This window comes from Etheostoma cragini, chromosome 17, assembly GCF_013103735.1.
Source record: "Etheostoma cragini isolate CJK2018 chromosome 17, CSU_Ecrag_1.0, whole genome shotgun sequence".
Classification (NCBI taxonomy): Eukaryota; Metazoa; Chordata; class Actinopteri; order Perciformes; family Percidae; genus Etheostoma; species Etheostoma cragini.
The window spans coordinates 12,584,400-12,596,792 of NC_048423.1; the positions used below are offsets into that span (position 1 = coordinate 12,584,400).

At 42.1% G+C, this 12,393-nt stretch overlaps 1 protein-coding gene across 3 annotated transcripts in view; it reads left to right on the plus strand.

Moving 5' to 3' along the window:
• The window catches only part of wdfy4 (WDFY family member 4), a 42,421-nt gene that overhangs the window by 15,699 nt on the left and 14,329 nt on the right, over positions 1-12,393 (plus strand). For 2 of the 3 annotated variants that reach the window (XM_034897350.1, XM_034897351.1), the window contains exons 23-48: positions 382-527; positions 605-716; positions 797-987; positions 1,097-1,249; positions 1,393-1,463; positions 1,804-1,962; positions 2,106-2,200; positions 2,308-2,404; positions 2,526-2,728; positions 2,977-3,143; positions 3,742-3,861; positions 3,951-4,130; positions 4,216-4,374; positions 4,880-5,006; positions 5,108-5,259; positions 5,740-5,978; positions 6,073-6,194; positions 6,331-6,522; positions 6,618-6,727; positions 9,134-9,211; positions 9,359-9,550; positions 9,639-9,714; positions 9,824-10,038; positions 11,610-11,758; positions 11,867-11,981; positions 12,308-12,393. In XM_034897350.1, coding sequence (XP_034753241.1) covers positions 382-527; positions 605-716; positions 797-987; positions 1,097-1,249; positions 1,393-1,463; positions 1,804-1,962; positions 2,106-2,200; positions 2,308-2,404; positions 2,526-2,728; positions 2,977-3,143; positions 3,742-3,861; positions 3,951-4,130; positions 4,216-4,374; positions 4,880-5,006; positions 5,108-5,259; positions 5,740-5,978; positions 6,073-6,194; positions 6,331-6,522; positions 6,618-6,727; positions 9,134-9,211; positions 9,359-9,550; positions 9,639-9,714; positions 9,824-10,038; positions 11,610-11,758; positions 11,867-11,981; positions 12,308-12,393 — 3,706 coding nt within the window. The remainder of the gene's footprint in view (positions 1-381; positions 528-604; positions 717-796; positions 988-1,096; positions 1,250-1,392; positions 1,464-1,803; positions 1,963-2,105; positions 2,201-2,307; positions 2,405-2,525; positions 2,729-2,976; positions 3,144-3,741; positions 3,862-3,950; positions 4,131-4,215; positions 4,375-4,879; positions 5,007-5,107; positions 5,260-5,739; positions 5,979-6,072; positions 6,195-6,330; positions 6,523-6,617; positions 6,728-9,133; positions 9,212-9,358; positions 9,551-9,638; positions 9,715-9,823; positions 10,039-11,609; positions 11,759-11,866; positions 11,982-12,307) is intronic. The other variant, XM_034897352.1, reaches the window with a different exon arrangement.

The window sequence follows — 12,393 nt, forward strand, 5'->3', positions numbered from 1 at the left end:
CTAGATGCATTAGGAATGTAATTTTGATCGGTCTATTTTGTGCTATGTATGTCTTTCCACCATGCCATGGGATGCAGTAAATCATGTTGTTATGGTGCTCATTGCATGCATGCACGGTTTTCTCTGCAGAACAGATGATTTGCTTTGCTATAGAGGACCTTGTATACTGATGCAGATCAATTTTACTAATGCTTTTAGTGAGGGCATTGACAACATAGAAATAGTTTGTAATTAATATACCAATTACAAATAATTGAATGCAATTGCACAACTAGGTGTCTTAATAGATAGTAATGCGTATGGTTCCACATGACATTTGACTTTTGTAGAGCAGTTCTACTATACATACTTGTGTTGTCCCACCTCTCTCTTTGTGTCCAGGCCATGATCTAGAGTCTCTCCCTCTCAGGCTGGTCCCTGAGGAGAGGATCTCATTTGGCATCAACCCAGCAATTTCTACATTAACCACTGTCATGCAGATCAGAGAAGATTACAATGAGGTGGACTGCAGACTGATTGCTAAAGAGGTAAGATGAGTCCATGTTGAACCTCTGTGTTTGTTGTTTTGCTGCAGAGTTTCAATCATTGTGTGGAATTATTGCAGATGGGGATAACATCTCGGGATCACTCAACCCCTGTGTTCCTAGCTCAAAACATCAGCCAGCACCTAAGCGGTACATCTCGCACCATAGGAGCAGCCCTGGTTGGACATTTTGGTAAATAAAGTATTGTGTTTAATTTTTTTTTGCACTTTAGTTGATTCTTGCAGGTTAGCTCATGTTCCATTTCATCCTAGGTGTGCGTACATTCACCCCCAGCAGTGCATCTAATGGTTTCCTGTACGTTGGTGGGCCTGCAGTTGTTCTCAGTCTAGTTGCAATGGCGCCTGATGATAGCTCCCTGTATGCAGCTGTCAAAGTTCTTTGTTCTGTTCTGGAGACCAACTCTGCCATGCAGGAGGAAATGAACCGCATCAACGGATACAAGGTTGGTCAGACCTGGCAAAATCACAGTCCATGTTATGTAGAAACAGACATCAAAATCTGCTATCTTACTGTAGTAATCCGTCCTCATGAATATTATTTACTCCTTGTAGCTACTAGCTTTCCTGCTGAAGATGAAGCGCAGTCTGGTCAGCTACAGAACATTTCAGTTGGTTCTGTATCTTTCAAACTCAGTGGAGCTGAGCTCTGGGTCTGGTTGCCTACGGAACACACCTGCTTTCCAGGCCCTGCTGTGTGAACTGGAAGTAAGAATCCACACTTTAGCACAAAAGTTCAGCGGCTGCAGGGATTGGATAATTTTTTTATGTCCACCCAGTATTTATTTGGAACGTTTGTAAATGTAAATTGTGTATTTTGTGTTGCTGTCTCATTATACACTGTCTTTTAGGTGTGGGAGAACACATCAGATAACTTGGACCTTTCAGTCCTAAACCACTTTGCTGAAATGCTGTCCTCGAGGTAAATTCCACAGCTATCGGCATGTGACAAAGAACACAGCAGCTTTAATCTAATTCATTATGAAGTCACATGGCCAACTAGTTAGATTACACATGTAAGAGGGTCCTGTTCAGGATTGAAAACACTTTCTTTGTCAACATCTGCAGCAGCCTTGGGCATCAATATCATGTAAATGTACAACTAAAACAGTCATGGGAATGTTCATTAGAGTCAGTCACAAAGGCTGGAGAGTGCATGACTGAAAGTGTGCATGGATTGCTGAATAAGATTTATGGCCAGTTGGAACAGATTGGGATTGATATTAATGCTTTCACCATTTCTCTTTCTGTATTTTCGGCAGTGACAGCAGAAATGCAGTGGTCATGCACAGTATGGGCCTGCTACCAAAGCTGCTATTTGAGCTTTCCAATCCTGCTGTGACCGTTCAGAAGGTTAAGAAAATTTCTTGTGTCATTACATCACTCCTAAAAGCTCACTTCACCCCTCTGGACATACGCAGGTAAAGTCTGGGAACACATCTGCCACAACAAAGTATTCCTGTCATATTTTATATTTTTTTACATAAAGATATCAAGTCAATCAAATTTTCAGGAATAGCTCTGTGTTCAAAACGTCCTTCAAAATGTCCTTTTATTCGGTCAGACTTGGGCTCTTCCTGGTCTACACACTCCCTTGTCTTAGTAACTTGAATGAAGGCAGCGAGCTATCTGACAGTGATCTTTCACAGGATACGCCAGGTACAATGTATACCACCCAACCACATCTTATACAGCTGATTACATGTCTCATGGATGACACAAGTTGTTGTCAGTACTGACCCAGAGTTGTCTTATTTGTGCTGTAGCTCAGAGTTCTGATCCAGCCAGCCTCATCTGGATCCGCAACCAGCTGTTATTCTCTCTTTGTGAAATCCTCAACTCATACAGCATTCTAATCAAAGAGTGAGTGGCATCTGTTACAACTTAGCTAAACCAAAACATATTTCCCTAGTATTTCATGTGCCAAAATATCATAGCAGAAACATTAACTGAACTAGTCTGTAATGTTCTTCTTCCCTACTAGTCAGTCGAAGGCCTTATTAGATGCCCTGGGCAGTGATTGGTTCCTGGTCTTCCTTCAGCCCCACCTTCACCCCGCCACCTTGAAACTGGGTCTTGTCCTGCTCACACACTTTCTGTTGAGTCCCAGCCAGCAGAGCAGCTTCAGACAGGGTGTACTTCCAGTTACACTCATAGAGTGCATGGAGGAACCCTTGGCTGTCTTGGGTACATAGAGTTAGATACCTTCTCAAAGTGAAGCAGGAAAATAATTTAATGTTGTAATTTTGGACCCTATACTGGAATCATATTGTGATGACATAGACAAAGTGATGTTAAATTGTATTTACTTACTGACAAACCAGAGGTACTTTTATTATAAATATTTGGGAAATTTCCATGCCGTTCAGTGTAAAGAACAACAGTTAACATGATAAAATGATGATTCTATCGTTGATTTCTTGCCTTGTCACCAGACAACCTTCGAGCCCATTCTTGGTCTTATGAGAGCCTCAACACCACGTGTCCAGGCTTTGATGTTCTACAAGGGCTGCTGGTCAGACACTCTCACCTACCTCAGGTGTTTGAAGCCCTGGCTACTCTGCTGGTGGAAAAGAAGGCCAGTCACACTGCAGAGAGGACGGTGGGTAATTTTCCATATGGTAAATCATCATTAATCTTCTTTTTTTTCTTCATCTTTTTTTAAGGACAACACACATTAATCAACATTACTGTAAATGTGCCAGTGTTAGCCAGCTGGCTAATTTTCAACTGTAGCCCTTTTGGCAAATGTTTTGAGACCAGAGCAAGAGGAAACAGCAAGATATTACTGTAGGACCAGTTCAAATTTACAACAGACAACAAAATGCCCTAAAGACAGTAAGCATAAATGTTCTTAAGACACGGCAGAACAACAGGAAGCGGCAATGGATGTAATACATCAACAATGTCCACATTAAGTACATGCAAACGACACAAAGCAACAAAGCAAAGCTTTGACACATGCAACACAGCATTAAGCAAAGAGACAAATAAATTAGAACAGTCATGATGGAGATCTTGATAATATGTTTAAAGCCACAGTAAAAGTTAGTAAAAGTAAAAGTGGATATTTCATACTTACCCAGGAAATTTTAGAGCTGACTAAATCTGATGATGGGCAAGCCATGGGACAAGTTAGCCAGTTATAGCTATAGCTTCATCTTCATCCCTCTGATAATGCTCTTATGTGTCATCTACAGATGCATTTGGATGATATCCTACAGTCATTGATTAACAGCCAAGCAGACAATCCTGCTCAGCAGCTCTGTGTTGAAGCTGCGACAATACTGCTGGAATTAGTCAAAGTCATCATCACTCAGGTAAGAATGTAATAATCTTACACCTTCAGTATTTCTCACCACAAATTTATAATGCGTAATACCATTTATTAATCTTTATGTTTTAACAGCCTGTTCCTCCAACAAAGCACATGTCAGGCATTGATGCATCATGGGAGCTGCAGCTCCCAGCTAGTGTGATGCAGTTCCTTTGTCTTCTCCATAACCTCCGGCCCAGAGACCCACTGTGGGCATCCCCAGAGTTTCTCTATGCACTCGCTGGAGTTGTGTACCCTGTGGCTGTTTCAGAGGTTTGTGTGTTTCCCTGGATTAATGAAATCCTAACATTTGTCATAGCTCTTGTCTTATGCACTTTTGTTTGTTTACTTCTTTCAGGGTGGGGTTGAGCCTTGCGTAATGAGTGAAGGTGAAGACAAATTCAAGAATCATTCAGACAGGAAGCCGGTGTGCGAATTCATCCGTATTCTGCTAATGGACAGTCTACTTAATGTGTCTGTCAGCACCAACGCACATCCTCTCGTTCTGCTGTTGGAGGTGAATGCGTACACGCGCACACACACACACACACACACACACACACACACACACACACACACATATTTAACCAATTATTTACTGTATTTTGTTGGCTCAGAGGTTACACTCACATATTAACATACATGCAACGTTTATGCATTATTGCTACCACTGAAAAAAGGCTCTTCAAATACTGCAAAACTCTAATCTCTCCAGAAGGTGCCACTCTTTGCTTAGCTACTAAATAAGACAGAGCCAATTTACTATAATATGATTCACCACTAGGAGAGAGCAAACACCGCTAGGTCTGCAGAACTACAGAGTTCTGTAGAGGTGTTTCCAGCTAGACAAGCTTAATTTACATGCACACACACACACACACACACCACCACCAATACCTACACTTTAGACAATATGTCAATCAAGCATAATAGAAGAGCTGTCGCATATTAAAGTGTCCATCTAGTTTTTTTATATCTGTGTCAAATGAGTTTTATACTAATAAAATGCTTAAATGTCACAGTTTACCCCTGACGGTTCATCGCTGGAACAGAGGCAGACTTTCCAGACTGAGATGCTGGAGTTGATCATGGAGATCATACACATGCTCAGCCATGAGGAAGAAAGCAACACTCATCTCAACTCACAAGGTAGAATTCCAATGCATGCTTCCATCATAGCTCCAAGTGGCTTGACCGTGCCCAACAACAAAATCTCTCATCTGAACGTGCTGCTTTTTATTTTCTCTCAGACTGCAAGAGTCAGACTCCGGAAGGACAGATGGGCACGTTAATGGAGAATGTGGTGCTCTTCAGTAAGACTCTGCAGCAGAAACTTTACAGTGGAACATTCTTGGGAGACTCTGGGAGTTTGATCAACTTCCTTGCAGATCAGATTGTTGTGGTGAGACCAACACATACACTAGTTTACACGCTAGGGTTGGGTACGGTCCACATGTTAACTTTGATGATCTACTGGGACTGCTGACCAGTACCGGTTCCTGAAATTTGCTGGGTGATACCCAACGGTACCTTTTTTTGGTACTTTACTCGCTGGGAAATTACAAACATTTATTTCAGTGAATAAAAATAAGTCCAAACGTCTCAATTTCAACATTTTATTTATTTAAAAATGAACCCAAACCCTCCAAAACCTCGCACTTTGCACTTCCATGTAGATACTTAATATGTAAAAAAATGTTTTCACCATTAATCTAACATTTGAAATTCATAAACATGCTAACTAATGTTAACCTGTGAATTAAAGTATTCTGATAATTGTCAATGTGAAGTACTGGATTGTGAAAATCTGCCCATACGCCACTTATTAATATATAATATATGAATTCCAGTTTAATACTATCTGATTGTCGTATACTTCTAGGCTCTGGAGAAAGGCCAAACTCAGAAAGAGAAGACAGTGTCAGCCCTCTACTCATGCACCAATAAAGTCCTGCTTTATCTCTTGTCTCAACCACGACATTCCCAAGAAGAAAAGGACGGGGTCATTAGGGCATTACAGACCCTCGTTGAGCGGTGGGATGTTGTCATGGCAACTTACAATGCAAACGTGAACTTCATTACATGCCTTCTTCATTGTCTGTTACTGATACGATCGGGCAGGTAAAAAAAAAAACATACATTGAGATACACAGAAACATGTTGTTAAACCAGGATTCACTGGTAATTTAAACAATCACACGTTTATTTTTTGTAGCTACCCCGAAGGTTTTGGATGTGTGGCACAAAAAGTGCAGAACAGAAAAGCTTCGTACCAACTGGTTGCTACCAGAACCAGGTATTCTGCACGCCTCAGCAACGGAGCAGACATTACCTCAGGTATGAAGGCCTGTATGTGAGGGTTCATTTACATCCATCACTAAAGCCAGACATTTTTGTAGATTCGATGGAGGTTTACTGGGCCAGTTCAAAACGTGTGCGTGTGTGTCCGTGTTTGTGTATGTGTGTGTTCCAGATGACAGAGAACTAGTGTCCTTAGCGGAGGCCTGCTGGTCAAAGGTCATGGCAGAGAGGCAGCACACACTTGAAGAATCTTCTAAGATAGAGATTTCAGCGAGCCACACAGCGGAGACAGGGCCTGTCAGCATGACTGACATCAGCCCTCTGTGGGAGGAGATGGCACACAAAGCCTGGCGGCTACACACAGGTTAGCTCTCCCTATGCTAATAACTGAAGAGGGAAATGATTCCTGAATGTTAGCTTTGTTCTTGATGTTTTTATTTATTTTGTTTTCTTTCTCAGAGTCCCAGAAGCAGAAGTTAGCCAGCAGTTCTCAGAAGACATTTGATACGATCAGCAGCGCTGTTCGCTCAGCTTTGGGCAGACAAGACAAAGAGTCAGTAACAGTAGAGGTAAATATACACACTCACTTTCCCCCAAAGTTTGGTTCTTTGGCACAAGACAGGCTAGAGAGATGACCTTTTAAGCAGTGTGGGATTGTTACCTTTTCCCAGGTGACCAAGCATCCCAGAGTGCAGTGCCCAAACACTTATCCCAAAGTCACTGCTGTGTTTGTGCTGTGGGCCGTCCAGCCCTGTGGGGGTGTTTGATTATTTCTTTAAATGGATTTGGATTATCACAGCTGATTGCCCCTGAGTGGGCATAGTAATTGATATGTGTTAGGCCTATCCATGGGAACACTCACTACAACACACTGTTTGCTGCTGAAGGTTAAAGACGCATTTATTGTTGTTTTTCCCCCCGAAACACGTGGCCCACATCATTAGTTCCCCCACACCGCTTAAGACGTTGAGCCATCTGGAGCAGGGAGCGGGGACATATTACTCAGGCACACAGGCATGAAATTACCGCGTCTGTGTGTCTGTCTCATCCCCACAAAGCGCGCGTGTGTTCTTGTTTGTGTGCTTCTCTTGCAGACCGAAATCGGGTTGGCAATTATAGTGGTACCAATCTGATGAAAACATTATTCATTTGATGTTATTCTTTATCATATCAGTCCTTGACAGGCTATCAGAGAGGGTGATGAATTGTTTTTCCATCTGAGAGGCGGGGAAGAAGAGGGAGGGATATTTGCTTTCTTCCTCTCTCCTGTGTGTTGCACTACTTCACTCTGAGTAGGTAGCAGCATGCAGTGAGTAATGAAAAAAAAGTTGTTCAAATCATCAGTAGTGGTCAGCCACTCAGTTCATTTTCCATTCATCTTCGTGAGGAAACAAGTGAGTAATTAATTAATTTCTGGATCATCAACTTATTACCTTTAGTTGGCAAGTCATGAGCTTATGGGGAATTTCTTGTCAGCCACTGGATCCATAGTGATGTATTTCTACAAAGCACTGAGCATAGTTTCCGGGTCTCAGATATCTACTTTTATTAAACAAAAAAAGAGTTTTAAAGCCTTCTGTAGGTAATGAATGAGAATACAGAGACTGATAGGCAGACTTTGTCCTCAGTCAAGCTTCAGTGCAATGCTTCTAGAGATTTATTTCATCAGCGAATGTAGTTTCCATAATCATATCTGTGTCCTCATATTAGAAAGATAATTAACAGCACTAATGATCACGTTAAGTTCATTACACATTCACTGCCAGCCCAGAATGAAGTTGACATTATGTTGCCTTATCATCAAAGGTGGCGTATTGTTGGGAAGTCATTAAAATGGAAATGAGTGTGATGTTCTGATGTTAATTGCAGAGGGAAGAGATGAGTTATGTATTTAATGCAGCATTTAAAAAGCCAATGAGGTTCCTATCTGCTAAATAGGGTAATTAATGCTATATATTACTTATGTTTGTCCAAATGAAGGAATGAAATTAGGAGATGATGACGCCGACTTGCTGTTTATCTGCTGCAACACAGCTCTAGTTTGCAAACTTCATTATTACGCTCTGTTTTTGTCTGTAATATTTCTATAATCTCTCCTCAAATTACTCTTTTTTTTTTCTGCACAACTTCCCATTTGGATAGGCAGTCAGTCATTTAGAGAAACAGTTTTCATTCTCCAGAGGGCTTTTCAAAGTTTGTTGTCAACTTTACACAAGGGTTTATTCTGAAATGATGTAGAATTTTTGCCTCTTGTGTTACAGAAGTAGTTTTTTTAATTGTGCTTGAAATCAATTATTGCAATAATGGGGTTATTCGGCAAATCACAGAATTAGCATCTGTAAATAAGACTAGATATAAAGAGTTACTGCATGTTCATTCAGTCAATGAAATGGCTTTCCTGGGTCAGCTGTGAGGATGGACACATGTTGTTTCACTAGTCTCTCAGCGAGCACTGCTGTGATGATGGGCTTAATGAAGCAGTTAACAGTCAGATATGATCCCAGTGTGTCTGATGAACATGAGCATCCTGCAGGGTCAACGCGGCTCTGTTTTGGGGTTTTTCAATTTTTTTCTTTTCTCTTTTAATTGACACACACACAGACATACATTCACACACTCACCCACAGTAAAGGCGCACACACACACACACATTAGCCTTGCCCTTGACTGTTGCGTGGCTCAGTGATATTAATGTTTATGTTAATTAGATCACACCAACAAATGATTACATTTTCAGACAGGGTTATTGTAAGACTGTAGCCACTAGCTTATTTTGCCCAGTGAATGCAATTTAGAACAGATGTAATTGTATGAATGCATTGTAATTGCATGAGGAAACAACAATACCATTATGAATATGCAATCTCCGTGAACATGATGTGTGCTGTGTGTTTACAATATGAGCTAGAGAAAGAGCGATTGTGCCGCTCGCTCTTTTCATTTGCACCCATCAGGTTACTCTCCTTTGGTTGTAGGAGTTTCTGTCCTACATGGAGTCACAGCGACAGAGAGGCCACAGCATGTTTGAGAATATGAGGACAAGCCACTTACAGGTTTGACAAAAATGACTATACTATATAGTACTAAATAACCAAGAGTATACTGAAATGAATGTAATCAAAAAGTCCAAACTGGATCTGTATTAATGGTTATCTCTGTCTCATCTATTCCCCCTATTCGGGCCTGTTTCTACGCCCCAGTTTAAAGCCAGTGAGTGGGAGCGAGTGAGTTCCAAGTGGCTTCATGTGGAGGCCGAGCTGCTTAGGGAGAGAGCTGTGTTTGGCCCTGGCCCAGGGGTTCTGCTGAATCGAGACTGGGTGCAAGATGCTGCTGAAGGACCCAATCGGACCAGATCCCGCATCCGCAGAAAGGCTCTGAGACGATCTAAACGGGTATAGCCTTTTAGTTTAGAGAAGAATCTGTGGACCAGGGTCCAATTCAGTGTTCCACCTTTAATAAGGCAATGTGTTGTTCCAACAGGTGCTAGGAACGCTGTGTCTGGGTTTAAGGACTGGCATGTCTGAGGATAATAAAACTAGAACAGAAGGTGAAACAGGTAAAAAAAAGAAAAGAAATTGTTGCTTGATGATTTTTTGTTTATTTGGTTTTTACTATAATGAGGGTGATGGATATAAGCTCAGGAAAATGGGTTTCCTTTGTAACAGAGCCCAAGATCCTATGTGAAGTTGGAGCAGAGGCTAAGGAGGCTGAAGAGGAGGGGGGACAGGATTTTGACCGTCTGACCTTCTTCCCTGTTCTGAATGAGACAGTTGCTGTCACTGAGGGTCCCCCCGACCCCTTCACCCCCGAATCATGCTCCCTTACACAAGAATGTCAGGACATGCGCATCATCCTGCAGGAGCTGCACCCTGGAGAGGAGGTATTGTAGCACAGGAGGATTTGTTGGTATGCTGGATTTAAAACAACATTCCTCCTTCCCGCTCTGCTAATATTCACAATCATAATTATCTGATGTAGACTAAGGGATTCCAATAGCCCAGCGCTGCTATCAGAATTTCATCTTTCCTCATTAGTGTAATGTTTTAATGTCGAGGCCCAGCTCAGCTCTTTGCATTCTTCCAGTGAGTTAGAAACCAAGGCACATGTTGACAGGGACTCTCATCACTCCGGCAACCAGCCGAGGCTTTTAATGTTTCTGACAGAAGTATTAATAAAAACAGTAGGAGGTGATGCAAGCTGTCTTGCATCCGCTTAGTAAGTGTGTGATGTGTGCAAGTGTGTCCTGTTGTCTTGCAGTGGTTCAGTGTGTGAGTCCTGCTGAGCTTCCTGTCAAATAAACACAGTCATTAGCTCTGAAAAATGCACGCACGCATGCACACACACACACATACACACACACACACACACACACACACACACACACAGTATCACACAAAGGGAGACCCAGTCATAATTAGCTTCCAGCGCCAATAGTGTGATTATGACAGTAATGTGTGGGGGGAGAAATCAATGGTCTGACATTAGGCTCTCAGTCAATAAAAGTCCTCCTTTTCTCTCCATCTTCCCATCATCAGCTAAATCACCCACAGACTGATAACACATATCTGTCCAGTGCACAGTAAGGAGATAAGGAAACTAGTTTATTGTTACGTATTTAATCTTTGAAAACAATAAATGCAACTAGTTTCTGTAGTTGTTTCTGAAATGCAGTCATTGTTAGGGACAGTATTCATTGTTGGAATACTACCATACAGTACAATCTGACCATGATATTCTGTAGCTCAATGTAAGATTTCTGGGCCATGTATCTGCGACTCGCTCACCTTGACTCTTATTAAATAATTTCACGTGACAAGTGATATTATCCGTCATAGCGTGTCTCCGTGTGCATTCAGACCAGAGGTTCTGATCACTTAGCAGGTTTCCTATTGTGTGCTTGGCAGTGATTAATTTTCCTAATAATGGCCAGTCAGTGCCTCCTCCTCCACAAAGTGTGTGACTCTGTGTCTGGGGGTAGGGAGGCTGATTTGATTAGTATAAATTGTGAGCGGCCTGCGGGTATGTTGGGGCCCCTATATGGTTTTTGGGTGCTGTGTCCCAGAGGGCCAGCAGAGGGGCCAACAAAGGGAGACGGCCAGGTGCACACACTCACTGTGAAATGAGGAGAGACAATAGAATTATCCACACATTATCACAATGCAGTTAGCATTAGCTACAACCAGTGCTGAAAGCAGCATGTGGGTCCACTTTGGCGCTGGATGAAACACACAGTCACACGGCTCCCCATCAATCAGCTCTGATAATGAAGTGTTCAACTGTGTCTTTTTAATAATGATTAGAATATGTGATTAAAATGATCAATCAAGTAAAGCCTGAAGTGCCTGCGTTGCTGCCATGTCATGTCCCGGGAGAGAAGTGTGCTGATGTGTATTGTGCCTCTCACACGGGGCTTAATGTATCTCTCTGTCTCTCTCTACTCTCTCTCTGTAGATAAAGGCTAAGATGTGTGTAGTGACGGTAAGCGGCCTCAGAGTCACAGAGGGTGTGCTGCTGTTTGGGAAGGAGAGCCTGCTCTTGTGTGAGGGATTCACTCTTAGTCCTGCTGGAGATGTTTGTTGCAGGAAACACCACCCCAGCAGGTACAGCTGCGTGCAGTTACAGCAAAACCTATAAAGAGCATACATTAGCGTTTTAGTTGTCCGCATCAGTCGTCTATTCTTCTCTGTGTCTCTTTCTCTCTCTGCCAGTGTGAGAGATTCCTATATTTCCACCATGCTGACTAAAGAGCTGCCACCAGCCCGTTGCAGACGCTGGCTCTATGAGGATATTAAGGATGCCCGCTTCATGAGTTTCCTTTTAGAGGTCAGACATCCTAATGCTCCAGCAGATACCTTGAATTAGCGTGCATCTTATACTCCGATTATGTCTACGCAGGATTTAGTTGGAATGCATCCACACTAAATGTAAAAGTTTGTCTCCGCGCACTCATAGAAATCAGATTGTTAACTTACTCAGTTGTTTTACATTAGTGGTTTCTGTTTGTGTATACTAAGAGACAGTCAAGATGCATGTTAAATCTAGGGTTAAAATAATGGATGGATTAAAGGGATTGATGGATAAAAATATTGACACAAATGTCATTAAGTCTGAGTTGCAACATAGCCCCTGTGCATCTCTGTCTCTATCAGGGCAATGCTATTGAGGTCTTCATGAAAAACGGACATTCAGCCTTCCTGGTATTCCTGAATAAAGACCACGTATCTGCATATAAAAG